The 14,136-nt window shown below is 39.7% G+C and overlaps 1 protein-coding gene across 1 annotated transcript in view; it reads right to left on the reverse strand.

Moving 5' to 3' along the window:
• SMYD3 (SET and MYND domain containing 3) overlaps nt 1–14,136 on the reverse strand; it is a 520,625-nt gene that overhangs the window by 388,685 nt on the left and 117,804 nt on the right. The window contains exon 2 of the mRNA XM_036354753.1: nt 12,998–13,061. Coding sequence (XP_036210646.1) covers nt 12,998–13,061 — 64 coding nt within the window. The remainder of the gene's footprint in view (nt 1–12,997; nt 13,062–14,136) is intronic.

The following is a 14,136-nucleotide window of genomic DNA, read 5'->3' on the forward strand; positions in this document are numbered from 1 at the left end:
CATTCATCTACTGATGGGCACTTAGGCTGTTTCCAGATCTTAGCTATGGTGAATTGTGCTGCTATGAACATAGGGGTGCATATGTCCTTTCTGATTGGTGTTTCTGGTTTCTTGGGATATATTCCTAGAAGTGGGATCACAGGGTCAAATGGGAGTTCCATTTTCAGTTTTTTAAGGAAACTCCATACTGTCTTCCATAGTGGCTGCACCAGTCTGCATTCCCACCAGCAGTGCACAAGTGTTCCTTTTTCTCCACATCCTCTCCAGCACTTGTCGTTTGTTGATTTGTTGATGATAGCCAGTCTGACAGGTGTGAGATGGTACCTCATTGTTGTTTTGATTTGCATCTCTCGGATGATTAGTGACTTTGAGCATGTTTTCATATGTCTCTTGGCTTTCTGAATGTCCTCTTTTGAAAGGTGTCTATTTAGGTCCTTTGCCCATTTTTTGATTGGATTGTTTATCTTCCTTTTGTTAAGTTGTATGAGTTCCCTATAAATTTTGGAGATTAGGCCCTTATCAGATATGACATTGGCAAATATGTTTTCCCACACCGTGGGTTTTCTTGTTGTTTTGTTCCTGGTTTCTTTTGCTGTGCAGAAGCTTTTTATTTTGATGTAGTCCCATTTGTTCATTTTCTCTTTCGTTTCAAGTGCCCTAGGAGCTGTATCAGTGAAGAAATTGCTTCGGCATATGTCTGAGATTTTGTTGCCTTTGTATTCTTCTAGAATTTTTATGGTTTCCTGTCATACATTTAAGTCCTTTATCCATTTTGAGTTTATTTTTGTGTATGGTGTAAGTTGGTGGTCTAGTTTCATTTTCTTGCATATATCTGTCCAATTTTCCCAGCACCATTTATTGAAGAGACTATCTTGGCTCCATTGTATGTTCTTGCCTCCTTTGTCAAATATTAAATGAGCATATTGGTTCGGGCCGATTTCTGGGCTCTCTATTCTATTCCATTGATCTATATGCCTATTCTTGTGCCAGTACCAGGCAGTTTTGAGAACAGTGGCTTTGTAATACATCTTGATATCTGGTATTGAGATCCCACCTACTTTGGTCTTTTTCAGGATTGCTGCAGCTATTCGAGGTCTTTTTTTATTCCAGATGAATTTTTGGAGAGTTCGTTCTAGATCTCTGAAGTATGCCGTTGGTATTTTAATGGGAAGTGCGTTGAATTTATAGATTGCTTTGGGTAGTATGGACATTTTAATGATGTTGATTCTACCAATCCATGAACACGGTATGTTCTTCCATCTGTTTATGTCTTCCTCTATCTCTTTTTTCAATGTCCTGTAGTTTTCTGAGTAGAGGTCTTTTACCTCTTTAGTTAAGTTTATTCCTAGGTAGCTTAATTTTTTTGGTGCGATGGTAAACGGGATTGTTTTTATAATCTCTCTTTCTGAAAGTTCACTATTGGTGTATAGAAATGCCTCGGATTTCTTGGGGTTAATTTTGTATCCTGCTACATTGCCAAATTCATGTATTAAGTCCAGTAGCTTTTTGATGGAGTCTCTAGGGTTTTGTATGTATAATATCATGTCATCTGCAAATAAGGAGAGTTTTACTTCCTCTTTTCCAATTTGGATGCCTTTTATTTCTTCTTCTTGCCGAATTGCAATGGCTAACACTTCCAGTACTATGTTGAACAGGAGTGGTGAGAGGGGGCATCCCTGTCTTGTTCCTGTTCTTAGGGGAAATGGTGTTAGTTTTTGTCCATTGAGTATGATGTTGGCCGTGGGCCTGTCATATATGGCTTTTATTACGTTGAGGTATGATCCTTCTACTCCCACCTTGCTGAGAGCTTTTATCAAAAATGGGTGTTGAATTTTGTCAAATGCTTTTTCTGCATCAATTGATATGACCGTGTGGTTTTTTTCTTTCAATTTGTTTATGTGATGTATCACGTTTATTGATTTGCGGATATTGTACCATCCTTGCATCCCTGGGATAAATCCTACTTGGTCATGGTGTATGATCTTTTTGATGTACTGTTGGATCCGATTTGCTAAGATTTTGTTGAGGATTTTGGCATCTATGTTCATGAGGGATATTGGCCTGTAATTCTCTTTCATTGTGATGTCTTTACCTGGTTTTGGTATTAGGGTGATGCTGGCTTCATAGAATGAGCTTGGAAGTGTTCCTTCCTCTTGAATTTTTTGTAGTAGTCTGAGGAGGATAGGTTTTAGTTCTTCCTTGAATGTTTGGTAAAACTCCCCTGTGAAGCCGTCTGGTCCTGGGCTTTTGTTTGCTGGAAGCTTTTTGATGACTGCTTCAATTTCTTCCATAGTTATTGGCCTGTTGAGATTTTTAGATTCTTCCTGATTGAGTTTTGGAATGTTGTATTTTTCTAGGAATTTGTCCATTTCCTCCAGGTTGTCTAGTTTGTTGGAGTAGAGCTGTCCATAGTATTTTTTAACAATCATTTGTATTTCTGTGGGGTCTGTTGTTATTTCGCCTCTATCGTTTCTAATTTTGTTTATTTGGGTCCTCTCTCTTTGCTTCTTGGTGAGTCTGGCTAGAGGTTTGTCAATCTTGTTTATCCTTTCAAAGAACCAGCTCTTGGTTTCATTGATTTTCTGTATTGTTTTTTTGGTCTCTATGTCATTTATTTCTGCTCTAATCTTTATTATCTCCTTCCTTCTGCTCACTCTGGGGTTTTCTTGTTGCTCTCTTTCTAATTCTTTGAGTTGTAGAGTTAGATGATTTACTACCATTTTTTCTTGTTTGTTGAGATAGGCCTGTAGAGCTATAAACTTCCCTCTCAGGACTGCTTTCATTGTGTCCCATAAGTTTTGGATTGTTGTGTTTTCATTGTCATTAGTTTCCAGGATGTTTCGAATTTCTTCTTTGATTTCATTGGTAACCCAATCAATATTTAATAGCATGCTATTCAGCTTCCAGGTGTTTGAGTATTTTGGGTTGTTTTTATTGTAGTTTATTTCTAATATTATGCCATCGTGGTCTGCGAAGACGCTTTTTATGATTTCAATTTTCTTGAATTTGGGGATACTTTGCTTGTGACCCAATATATGGTCTATTTTTGAATATGTCCTATGAGCATTTGAGTAGAATGTATATTCCCTGGCTTTCGGGTGAAGTGTTCTGAAGATGTCTATTAAGTCCATCTGATCTAGTGAGTCATTTAGGATTGCTGTATCTTTGCTGATTATTTGTCTAGAGGACTTATCCAGTGCTATCAGTGGTGTATTAAAGTCCCCAACTATGATTGTATTGTTGTCGATGTCTCCTTTGATATCTTCCAGGAGTTTTTTTATGAATTTGGGTGCTCCTGCATTGGGTGCATATATGTTTACCAGGATTATATCTTCTTGTTGTATTGATCCCTTTAGTATTATGAAGTGGCCTTCCTTATCTCTTGTTATGGCCTTCACTTTGAGGTCTATTTTGTCCGATATAAGTATTGCTACCCCAGCTTTCTTTTCCTTTCCATTTGCCTGAAAGATATTTTTCCATCCTTTCACTTTCAGTCTGTGTGAGTCCCTTCTAATGAGGTGGGTTTCTTGTAGACAGCAGATGTATGGGTCATGTTTTTTTATCCATTCAGCCACTCGATGTCTTTTGTTTGGAGCATTTAGTCCGTTTACGTTTAAAGTTATTATTGAAAGGTACTTGTTTGTAGGCATTTCTGTTTTTGTGTGGCTGTTTTCTTTCTGAGCTTTTTATTTCTTATTTTTATACCAGTCCCTTTAGCATTCCTTGCATTGCTGGCTTGGTGGTGATAAACTCCCTTAGCCTTTTTTTGTCTGTGAAGCTTCTTATTTCCCCTTCAAGTTTGAATGATAGCCTTGCTGGATAGAGTATTCTTGGATTCAGTCCTTTGCTTTGCATCACTTTGTAAATTTCCGTCCATTCTTTTCTGGCCTGATGTGTTTCTGTTGAGAAATCATTTGACAATCTAATGGGAGATCCCTTGTATGTAACTTTCCGTCTCTCTCTTGCAGCCTGTAAGATTCTCTCTTTGTCCTGAACATTTGCCATGGTAATTATGATGTGTCTTGGTGTGGGTCTTTTTGGGTTCACCTTGTTTGGGACTCTCTGGGCTTGTGTGACTTTTTTCTTCCCCACCTCAGGGAAGTTTTCTGATATTATTTCTTCTAATAGGTTTTCTAATCCTTGTTCATCCTTCTGTTGTTCTGGTACCCCTATTATTCGTATGTTGTTTCGTTTCATGTTGTCCCAAAGCTCCCTTAGGCTCTCCTCCTGTCTTTTCATTTTTTTCTCCAATTGCAGTACGTTTTGGGTGTGTTTTGCTTCCTTGTCTTCTAAATCACTAATTCGGTCCTCCGCTTCTCCTAGTCTACTGTTGATGCTTTCAATGGAGTTTTTCATTGCAGCTATATCACTCTTCATTTCTACTTGGGTCTTACTTAAGTTGTTGATTTTTTCATCTGTTTCTTCTAGCTTCTTGCTGAGGTTGTCGATTTTTTCCTCCATCCGGTTTATGCACTCTAGGACCCTTATTCTGAATTCTTTTTCTGTCATGTTGCATGCCTCTGTATTACTTAGCTGCTTTTCTGGAGAGTCCTCCTTCTCTTTCCTTTGGGGGTTTCTTTGTCTACCCATGTTTGATCTCACTGACATACCTAGACGTTGAGTCGTTCAGTGGCTGCTCCCTTGGTGGCAGTGACTCCTTGGTCTGCGGTTGCTCTTCGGGCGGTTGTGGTAGCAGCTGCTCTTCAGTTGGCAGCAGCTCCTCTGGTGGGTGCTGTTCACAGCTGTGGTGGCTCTTCTGGCTGGTGGGGCGAGGTTTCACGTACAGCTGCTGTTCCTCAGCAGAGGGTGTGGTGCTCAGGAGGTTGCTGTTGCTTGGATCTGCTGTGTTGATTTAAAGGCACAAAATACAACACAAGGCACCACGTACCAGGCACTATACACAAATATATTCACGATATTAATAACCCCAAATAAAGGTGACCACCTGAATTAAGAGAATTAGGGGATAAGGAAGAAGGAAGAGAAAAAGAGAAAAAGGAAAAGAAAATTAGGGACCAAAAAAAGGAGTGCAAAAATGAAATTGGGAAAAAGGAGGGGGGAAAGTAAAAGCGAGAAAAGAAAGGAAAAGGAAAAAAAAGAGCGAAAAGAGAGAATGAAGTGGAAGAGGGGAAGAGACTTTTTATATGAGGAGAATACTCCTATAGAACAGCCATTAATCCCAACAAATTCCAGCAACAGCTCCCTGGAGATGAATGCAAACTAGAAACAACCAATAATATAACGATGAAAATAGAATGGAGAACACTAATCCCAAAATAAAATAAAGAGAAAATAAAATGGCACTTTAAAAAAAAAATGGTAAAATGGTAGCAGTAATAATACTGGTTAAAAATAAGAAGGTAGTAATTAAAAGGGTAAAATCAGGTGATGGAAAAAAGAATAATAAAAAAAAAAGAAGAAGAGGAAAAGAAAAAAAAAAGAAAAAAAATTGGTTTCTTAGTTAAAAGGCGAAAAAAAGAAAAAAAAAAATATTGCAGTAGTGAAGGTCCTTCGGTTCTTCTATTCTTCAGTGTGGCTCGCCTTAGACCTGCCAGGTATTCAGGAGAGTGTTGAGTTTCCCTGCGATACACTGTTCCTCTGTGTTGTAAACCACAGTCCTTATTTTAAAGCAAGCCGCATTTGTTTCCCAGACTGCCTTATTTTGTGTTTAGCAAAGAGTCAGTTTGTGGGTCAGCCTCTGGGTGGCAGTGTTCTGGGGTCGGCCTCTGAGGCTACAGGGCCTCTCTGTCCAGTGGAAGTTCACTGCCCAGAGCTGGCTGCGTAAGAGTTACCAGTGCTGTGTTGTTGCTGGGATTGAAAATCCCTCTGTAGGCCAGACCCTGTTAACTCCCAGGGATTGATCAGGTTATTTTAATCCTTGATCTCCTACAGGGTGGAATCTGGGTGTGGCTGTGCTCCTTGCCTGGGGGCTGGAGGGAGGAGTCTCACTCTCCGGAGAGAATGGCTGCCTCAGACGTGGGCTCAGGGGTGTCTCAGCACTCAATTCGCTGCCACCTCTCCCGGCCCCCCTTCTCTCCTCAGTCTCTCCCCAGATTCCACTCCTCCGCACACTCTCCCTCTCTTCAGCACAGGTGAGTGTCTGTATCCGAAATGTCCCATGAACAGGGTTCAGTGAAAACAAACACACAAACGCCGGCCGCGGAAACGGGGAAGGCTTGGTTTCTGTAAGCTTCTTCTCTTACCGGGACTGCATGGTCTGGTCAGCTCTTCAGGCTGCCCCCTTTAGGCTCAGTCCTCTGTGATCACAGACCCAGCTCTCAATTCCCCCAGCGGCGCCAGGAATCCCGCGGTTCTCCTTTCCCCTGTTAGGGGTTGTGCCTGTCCCAAGGGACGCGGCAGTCTGCCACGCGGTCTCCCTCCGACTCTCTGGGCTCAGAGGTCTGGCGAACTTTCCTGCCCAAATCCCTGGTTTTTTTTTACCTTTCCAGGGGAGTTCTGCTCTTCCCGGCTGCAAACCGTCTCGCCAGCTGAGGAATTTCGCCAATTCGGGGTGGATGTTACTAGTTTCAGCTGCTCACTCCATTTGCTCAGGGACACGACCTGGGACGCGTCTGCCTATACCGCCGCCATCTTTCCTCTCCTCCAATTACATGCATTTTGCATGTAGCAGGTGTTCAATAGATCTCATAATTTATTCTAGAACTAATAGCATTTAGGAGGTGTAATTTTCTGAATACTTATCATCAATTATTTGAAATTAAGGCCATCCAAAAAGTAAAAGGACAGTAAACCTTTTAACAATTATCTTTAAACAATGTGTCTTGACCTTGATTGCTTGATTACAAAAGGAGAGGATGATGTGATGTTACACTAGAAAGAGAAAATTTACTTCTTCCTTCTTACTCAAAACAACCTTTGCACATTCACCTAACATTCCCTCCCTCCTTGGATACAGCTCAATAACACACTTAAACACTGATAAACACTAGGTTTTGGTTGGAATAAAAATTCAATTTTGAGCAGTTTATTATTGTAGTGGATGAAAAACGAGAATGATCAGCACATATTGAATCTGTTTGGGTAAGAACAACATCTAATTCATGACCTGAGCACAGCAGACATTTATTCAGTAAGAGGAGTGGACTCGATAACCCGTAAGGCAGCCTCCCAATAATTAAAATCTACAGTTTTGTAATATCCATCCCAACAAATACCTGAATGCATCAGAATACGTTAGAAACCTACCCATGTTAGCTTTACATGGAAGTGAAAATTCGTAATGGTATTTTCCTCAGATGCTGGGTCACTAAGGATGGAGAAACTGGCTTAAAATACATTACAAATTATTTTAAACCAGCTTATTCAACAATTCCACCTGTGATTAATAATTACCAATTATTAATAATTAATAACTGAACACCTATGTAAAAACGTGTCGTGATTTTTTTTTTCGCCACATCTGCAAGAATCACTCTATTCACAAGCAACAAGCTACAGAGGTTTCCTACGGGTAAAACTTAGGAGAGGTGAGTTGCCATGCAACTCACAGGGAAAAAGGACCCAACAGTTTTCATTCATTTACAGACCACTTAATAGCAAGTAAATGATATCTCCTTCTTTATGCCTCAAATGTAATCCAACACTGAATTACAAGTTGACAGATAAAGACCTGAAAAGCTGGAATCTGGGAAACGGAAATGGGAAAGCTAAGCAGGCTGTCTAACAAGCCTCGCTGACTGACAGGTATTGATTAAAATCTTACATGAAATCTCCTTCGAGCATGCTGGAGACCTGGTGACAGACATGAGACGCATCGCCTTAAAAGCTACGGAAAGCTGTATCACATGTAGAGCGAGAGCACCTTCCCACTAGCCTTACTCAAAGCAGACAGGTCGGGCCAAATATAAAGGGGTGAGGCGGCAGGATGGTCACAGGGCACGAAGTTGACGGAGGAGAAGAAACAAGAATCAATTCTTACTTCTTAGGAAAATGGTTAATTGAGAAGGCAAATAGTAAGAAAGAGCTTCAGTGCAGGGCGCAGGTCCAATCCATTCTGCCAGTTGTTTTCATAAAGTTTTCCTGAAACAGCCACACTCAGTTTCACTCACTCATTTCTGACTCTGACAACAGAATTGAGTACTTATGATAAAAAATCTTATGGCCCACAAAGACTAAAATATTTATTTTTTTTAAAATATATTTTATTGATTTTTTACAGAGAGGAAGGGAGAGAGATAGAGAGTTAGAAACATCGATGAGAGAGAAACATCGATCAGCTGCCTCCCGCACATTTCCCACTGGGGATATGTCCGCAACCCAGGTACATGCCCTTGACCGGAATCGAACCTGGGACCCTTCAGTCCGCAGGCCGACGCTCTATCCACTGAGCCAAACCAGTTTTGGCGACTAAAATATTTATTATCCAGCCCTTCGACAGGAAGTTTGCCAACCACGCTGATCTGGTGAGAGACCACATCAAGATGGAATGAGCTCACTGATACATTTTATCTGAAAGGGCAAAATAAATCCCTCACGTCTGCGGACTTCTAATCTTCTTTGAAAGAAACTTCCGTGCCAGATTAGTGTCCATGCCGGGTTCCAGCTGAACGTGGCAGGTGAGGCGCGTGCCTTTCATCTCCCCAACACAAGTAACGACCAAGTGTTTAACTCCCAAAGTGAACTAGAAGGGCCATCAATGGCTGAGAGGGTTAACCTAGTTTCTGTAAGTCAGAACGTGGGGGCAGGAGGACAGACTGCAGACACAGGACGAAGAGGCCACCTCAGAGGGCAGCTGCCTTCAAAGTCTGGTGCTCAGGAGGAAGGAGGGCTGCAGATGGAGTCTCAAAGAATTATCAATATACAGGTGCCGACTGCAGTCACAGGAGTAATGGGGTCACTCGCCAGACAAATGGAGAATGAGAGCAGAAAATCTCAGATCCCCAGACATCTTTTAAAAATATCTTTTTATTGACTTCAGAGAGGAAGGGAGAGGGAGAGAGAGATAGAAACATCAATGATGAGAGAGAATCACTGATTGGCTGCCTCCTGGACATCCCCCACTGGGGATCAAGCTCACACCCCGGGCATGTGCCCTGACCGGGAATAGAACCATGACCTCCTGGTTCATAGGTCAATGCTCAACCACTGAGCCACGCCAGCCAGGCAATCCCCAAACATTTTTAGAAGTAAAAAATTTAAATAAGATCAAGTAATTTTAACCTTAATACAGTATTACATATAAAGCCAACTTCTCCACAGAACACTCTGCGTGTCCTAACAGTCTAAAGCCTGGCATAGAGCTGTTTATGAAGTAAACAAAGGGCTTGTCTTTCTTCATTATCTCCACTTTGGTAGGATATTCTAGAAATCAAGTCATTAAGTCACTCTATTCAGTGCTTACTAGTATGGGATTCATCAAAAATGAATCAAATCACTCTACAACTAAGCATAAAATACAAACCCAAAAATATGATTCACATTCTTCAAGAGGCCTATAATTATCAACATAAAAGAGCCTCCCTTTGCTAATATAGTACTTTTTAAAGGCATATAAATTGCAATTTGATGCAATACCCAGATGCTTATTTTGCTCAGCAATTAATTCAATTAAAAATGTGCATATTATGAATCATATTAAATCCAGCCAAGATGAAATAATTTGAAAATTTATTTGAAATTGATTTACTTACTATCAATATTTCAAATTTGAAGAATGCTGTTTTATAGGAAAACTTCACCTGCTCCTCCCCTTTGGTCTCATAATCATCTGTGATGCTCTGATCATGCTAATACAGAAATAAGACTGGCTCCCATACCTAACCCCTCTATACACATGACGCCTCATACAAAGGCATACACAGAGGAGTGCAAAGGCACTGATGAGAAAATACTTTTGCCAATATCAGAAACAGTGCTGTACACAGCGGTAAACATATCCCTGTATGTGTACACTATATCTGAAGCACAGACGAACAGATATCCGCCACTCCCAACCCGCACACAGAGATCTCCTCTGGAAGCAGAAGTAGAAATGGTGGAAAGAAGGTGGGGGAAGACTTCTCCTTTTTACTGGGCATTATTTTATGTTGTGTTGATTTTTATAATGAAATTTATTCTTATATTGCTTATGTTCAAAAACAAAAGGTGAAAACCGATTCCATCCTTGTGGGCACAAGGGACATTACACCCCGTAATACCTCAGTAGCCTCTCATAAACAACTCATGGATGGCATCGCCCCACACATCACATGCTCAGCGAGTGAACCAAAGTTACGTCCCCCTGGGGACAACATATTATAGGTTTTATGCTATAAACTCACATCCTCTCTATCAACTTCCACTCCCAGGGCTTGTGCCTCCTGTTCATTACTGTTCATAGTTCAGTTTGCTTTTGGGCTGCTTTGTAGGTATCCACAATAATTACAATATTTAATGCTGTTCCTTAAGGTTGAGCTAAACAGAGCAGTTTAAATGCATATGTTCTGGCCAATCTTTGACTCCCGTCCCACCTCTACACACTCCTCCACCCCCACACACATATAAGCGTATGCACTCACTGGTGTTCTATAAGGTATCTTTCATCATACTAGGTCATTTCCCATTACCTCCTGCAGTATATCTGATGGCGACATTATTATTGATGCTACAGTAAACAGCTAATATATGTGGTAAAAATACATGGACTATCATGAATCAAAATGACATATCCACCCACCACACTCCCTCTACTCATTCTAATCGGATAACGGGGGTTTTCTTCATTGTACTGCAAAAGGAGAAGGTAACCTGGGGAAAAACATTCATGAAAATAGAGGAAAATCAAAGTAAAAACGTTTAAGCGATTAAGAACAGAAAGGAAGTTCATCTAAAACAGCGGTTCTCAACCTGTGGGTCGCGACCCCTTTGGGGGTCGAATGACCCTTTCACAGGGGTCGCCTAAGACCATCGGAAAACACATATATAATTACATATTATTTTTTGATTAATCCCTATGCTTTAATTATGTTCAATTTGTAACAATGAAATTGGGGTCACCACAACATGAGGAACTGTATTAAAGGGTCACGGCGTTAGGAAGGTTGAGAACCACGGATCTAAAAGATTTGTGTCAAGTAAAATGTGAATTCATCAATTCTATATGTCATATTCTTAACCTGAAGTCCCCTGACACAGGCAGCTCTGTTTCATATGAATAAAAGAGCTAAAACATCACCATAAAACAGTCTTTCTAGAATTTATTTTGTAGAAAAAGCATGGGTTTGTTTTCATGTTTTCCTTTTGTTATTACTATTGCTAATTATCTTACCTAAATCTGGTATCTAACTTTGACAAAATTTTTGGTTTACAAACTGAGGTAAAAATAATTTAATTTTTTTCAGCTTCCCTATTTTTATTAGGAAGGTGTTATTTCTAACCTTTCATTTCTATGTATTTAGCTTTGTGTTCCTTGGGAATAGAGTGCATCCTTATTACAAAATAAAATAAGACAAAAATCCAGAAGATAAAGGAAAATACAAAAGAAAAAGGGGAATAATACCTAATTAGAATGTTAGAGCAAGAATAAAACTTAGGAATAGAAGAGAAATTAAAAGTCTAAATTCTAACTGCCTCAGTTCATTTCCCAAACTCCAGAGCTTACTAGCTCTAGGACATTTGGTAAGCTGCTTGCTATCCTATATCTGGTAAGTTTCCTTAGTAATAGTATGAGCATAATAATGGTGTCCAACCCTCTCAATATTCCTGTAACAGTAAACAGAATGAAACTTGCCGGGTACATACAGATGCCTAAGGAACACGAGCTCTTACTAGTAGTACAGATTGGAAGGGTGAGGCCCAGAAGTTTAAGTGTTTTCTCGAGGATGATTTAACTGGCTACTGGCAGAACTGTCATTAAAACGTGGGTCCACTGAGTTTTCTGTACGTTTTTGGTTTCTTTTCCATTAAGACCACACTGGAGAAATTACTTTCACGAGAGAAAGTGAAATCACAGAAAGTCCCTCAGATAAGCATGGCCTAGATTTTAAAGAAGGAAAAGAAGAAGCTTGAGGGGGAGGTACATGTGCACACAGAGAACACACACAAACACACATACACACACCCCACACAGCAAAACAAGAAGCAGAAAGGATGGGTGGAGGGTGGGAGCAAGTGACACAGACGGAAAACTTCCAATTAGACTTTTTATTATGACACAATTCATTAGAGCTTAATTACATTTATTACATAATTAATCAGAAGGTTAGAAGTAAAGGTCATGTTGAATGTTAATTACACATCCTTTAAAGAATTTCAAATATGTTAACAGCAGTACTTTCATGTCAGTTGTTATAAATTAACTCAAACTCTTGGAAGGCAATTTGCCATTATCTTTAAAAATTCAAAATGCATATATCCTTTTACTAATCAATACAACTGAGAAGAAGTTACCCTACAGATTAATTTGTGGAAGTGTGCAAAACTGTGCACAAAAGGATGCCCAGTACATTAGTGGCATTAGGGAACATGGGAAATGTTTAAGCATTCATTAGTGGGAAAATTATGATTGTGGTGTATTCATAATGGAAAAAGTGGGATGATACCAAGAGTTCCTCCAGATACACTATTAAATGAAAAACAAAATCAAGGTAGACAGGAATTTGCCAAATAATCTTCATCTGTGTTTTTTTTTTAAATAAAGGATATAGATATATGAATATGTTTACACAGAACATGCTAAAAAAAGACACTTAACATAGTCATCTCTGGGAAACAGGATTGAGGCCAGGAAGACAAGAAGATGGAGAGGAGTAAAAATTTAATTTTATATAAATTATATATATATATATATATATCTCCATCCTATGTAACTTTTTACCATATATATATATATATATATATATATATCCTATATAACTTTTTACCATATGCATATGGTATTTTTAAACTAAAAGACAATAACGCAAAGACTGCGAAGAAACAGAAATAGGCCAACAGGCATAACGGAGGACAAACTGAGGTTCGAGAACGTGAAGGTTCACTTACGGCTGAGCATCCTTACCTGACACTTAGCACCACAGTATTTGGCAACTCGGCATTGAGAGCATCGCATCAACTTTTCCTTCCTGTGAAAATAAATAAATTCCACATGAGGAAATGAGAACCGTATCTGGTTGAAGAAAGGAAACATAAAGCAACATATGGAGGCCAGCATGGTCTGCTCGCTCCATCTGGTTGGTCCCTTAGGATTTAGATTTTTGCATTGATGAACATCTTTCACCTTCAATGTGAGACACGTACATACAAATGTTCTTTTTTTATTGTGATAGAGTATGTGTAACATAAAATTTACCACTTTAACCATTTTTAAATACATACTTCAGTGTGTTTAAAAGATAATTCAAGGGCCATAATGGAGTCGTTTAAGCTAGCCCCATCAAATGGAGACTTAATTACAGTTTCAGCTCCCCCAGAAATGGAATCTTTAACCAATCAGTTAGGGACCTCCACAGCAGCACAAGTTGGTCATCTTCCTGGTAAACCCCTGCCATTGCTTAGATCAGGGGTGGGGAACGTCTGGCCTGAGGGCCTTATAAGACCCAAGAAATCATTTGGTCCTGCCAAGGCTCTAGGGCAGTGGTGGCGAACCTTTTGAGCTCGGCGTGTCAGCATTTTGAAAAACCCTAACTTAACTCTGGTACCGTGTCACATATAGAAATTTTTTGATATTTGCAACCATAGTAAAACAAAGACTTATATTTTTGATATTTATTTTATATATTTAAATGCCATTTAACAAAGAAAAATCAACCAAAAAAAATGAGTTCGCGTGTCACCTCTGACACGCGTGTCATAGGTTCGCCATCACTGCTCTAGGGTGAGTTAATTAACTGTTTGATCAAATATCGCAGGCTAATTTTAAGTTGATAATTTGGTGTGGCCCGCAAATGATGTTATAAATATCCAAATAGCCCTTGGCAGAAAAAAGGTGCCTCACCCCCAGATTAGACCAACCATGAGCCTTTGAGCAATGACCGCTTTTCTCTTTGGGGCAATAGCATCTTGGTAAGGTTTCCGTGCAGAGAAAACACTTGGGCAGCAATGAGAGAGGAACGGAAGTAGCAGAAATAGAGCACCAGATAGTCCCTGAAAACACTGTTACTTTTTAAAATTTTAAAAGATCAACTTATCAATTCCAAA

Source organism: Myotis myotis, unplaced genomic scaffold (genome assembly GCF_014108235.1).
Source record: "Myotis myotis isolate mMyoMyo1 unplaced genomic scaffold, mMyoMyo1.p scaffold_m19_p_21, whole genome shotgun sequence".
NCBI classification, from domain to species: Eukaryota; Metazoa; Chordata; class Mammalia; order Chiroptera; family Vespertilionidae; genus Myotis; species Myotis myotis.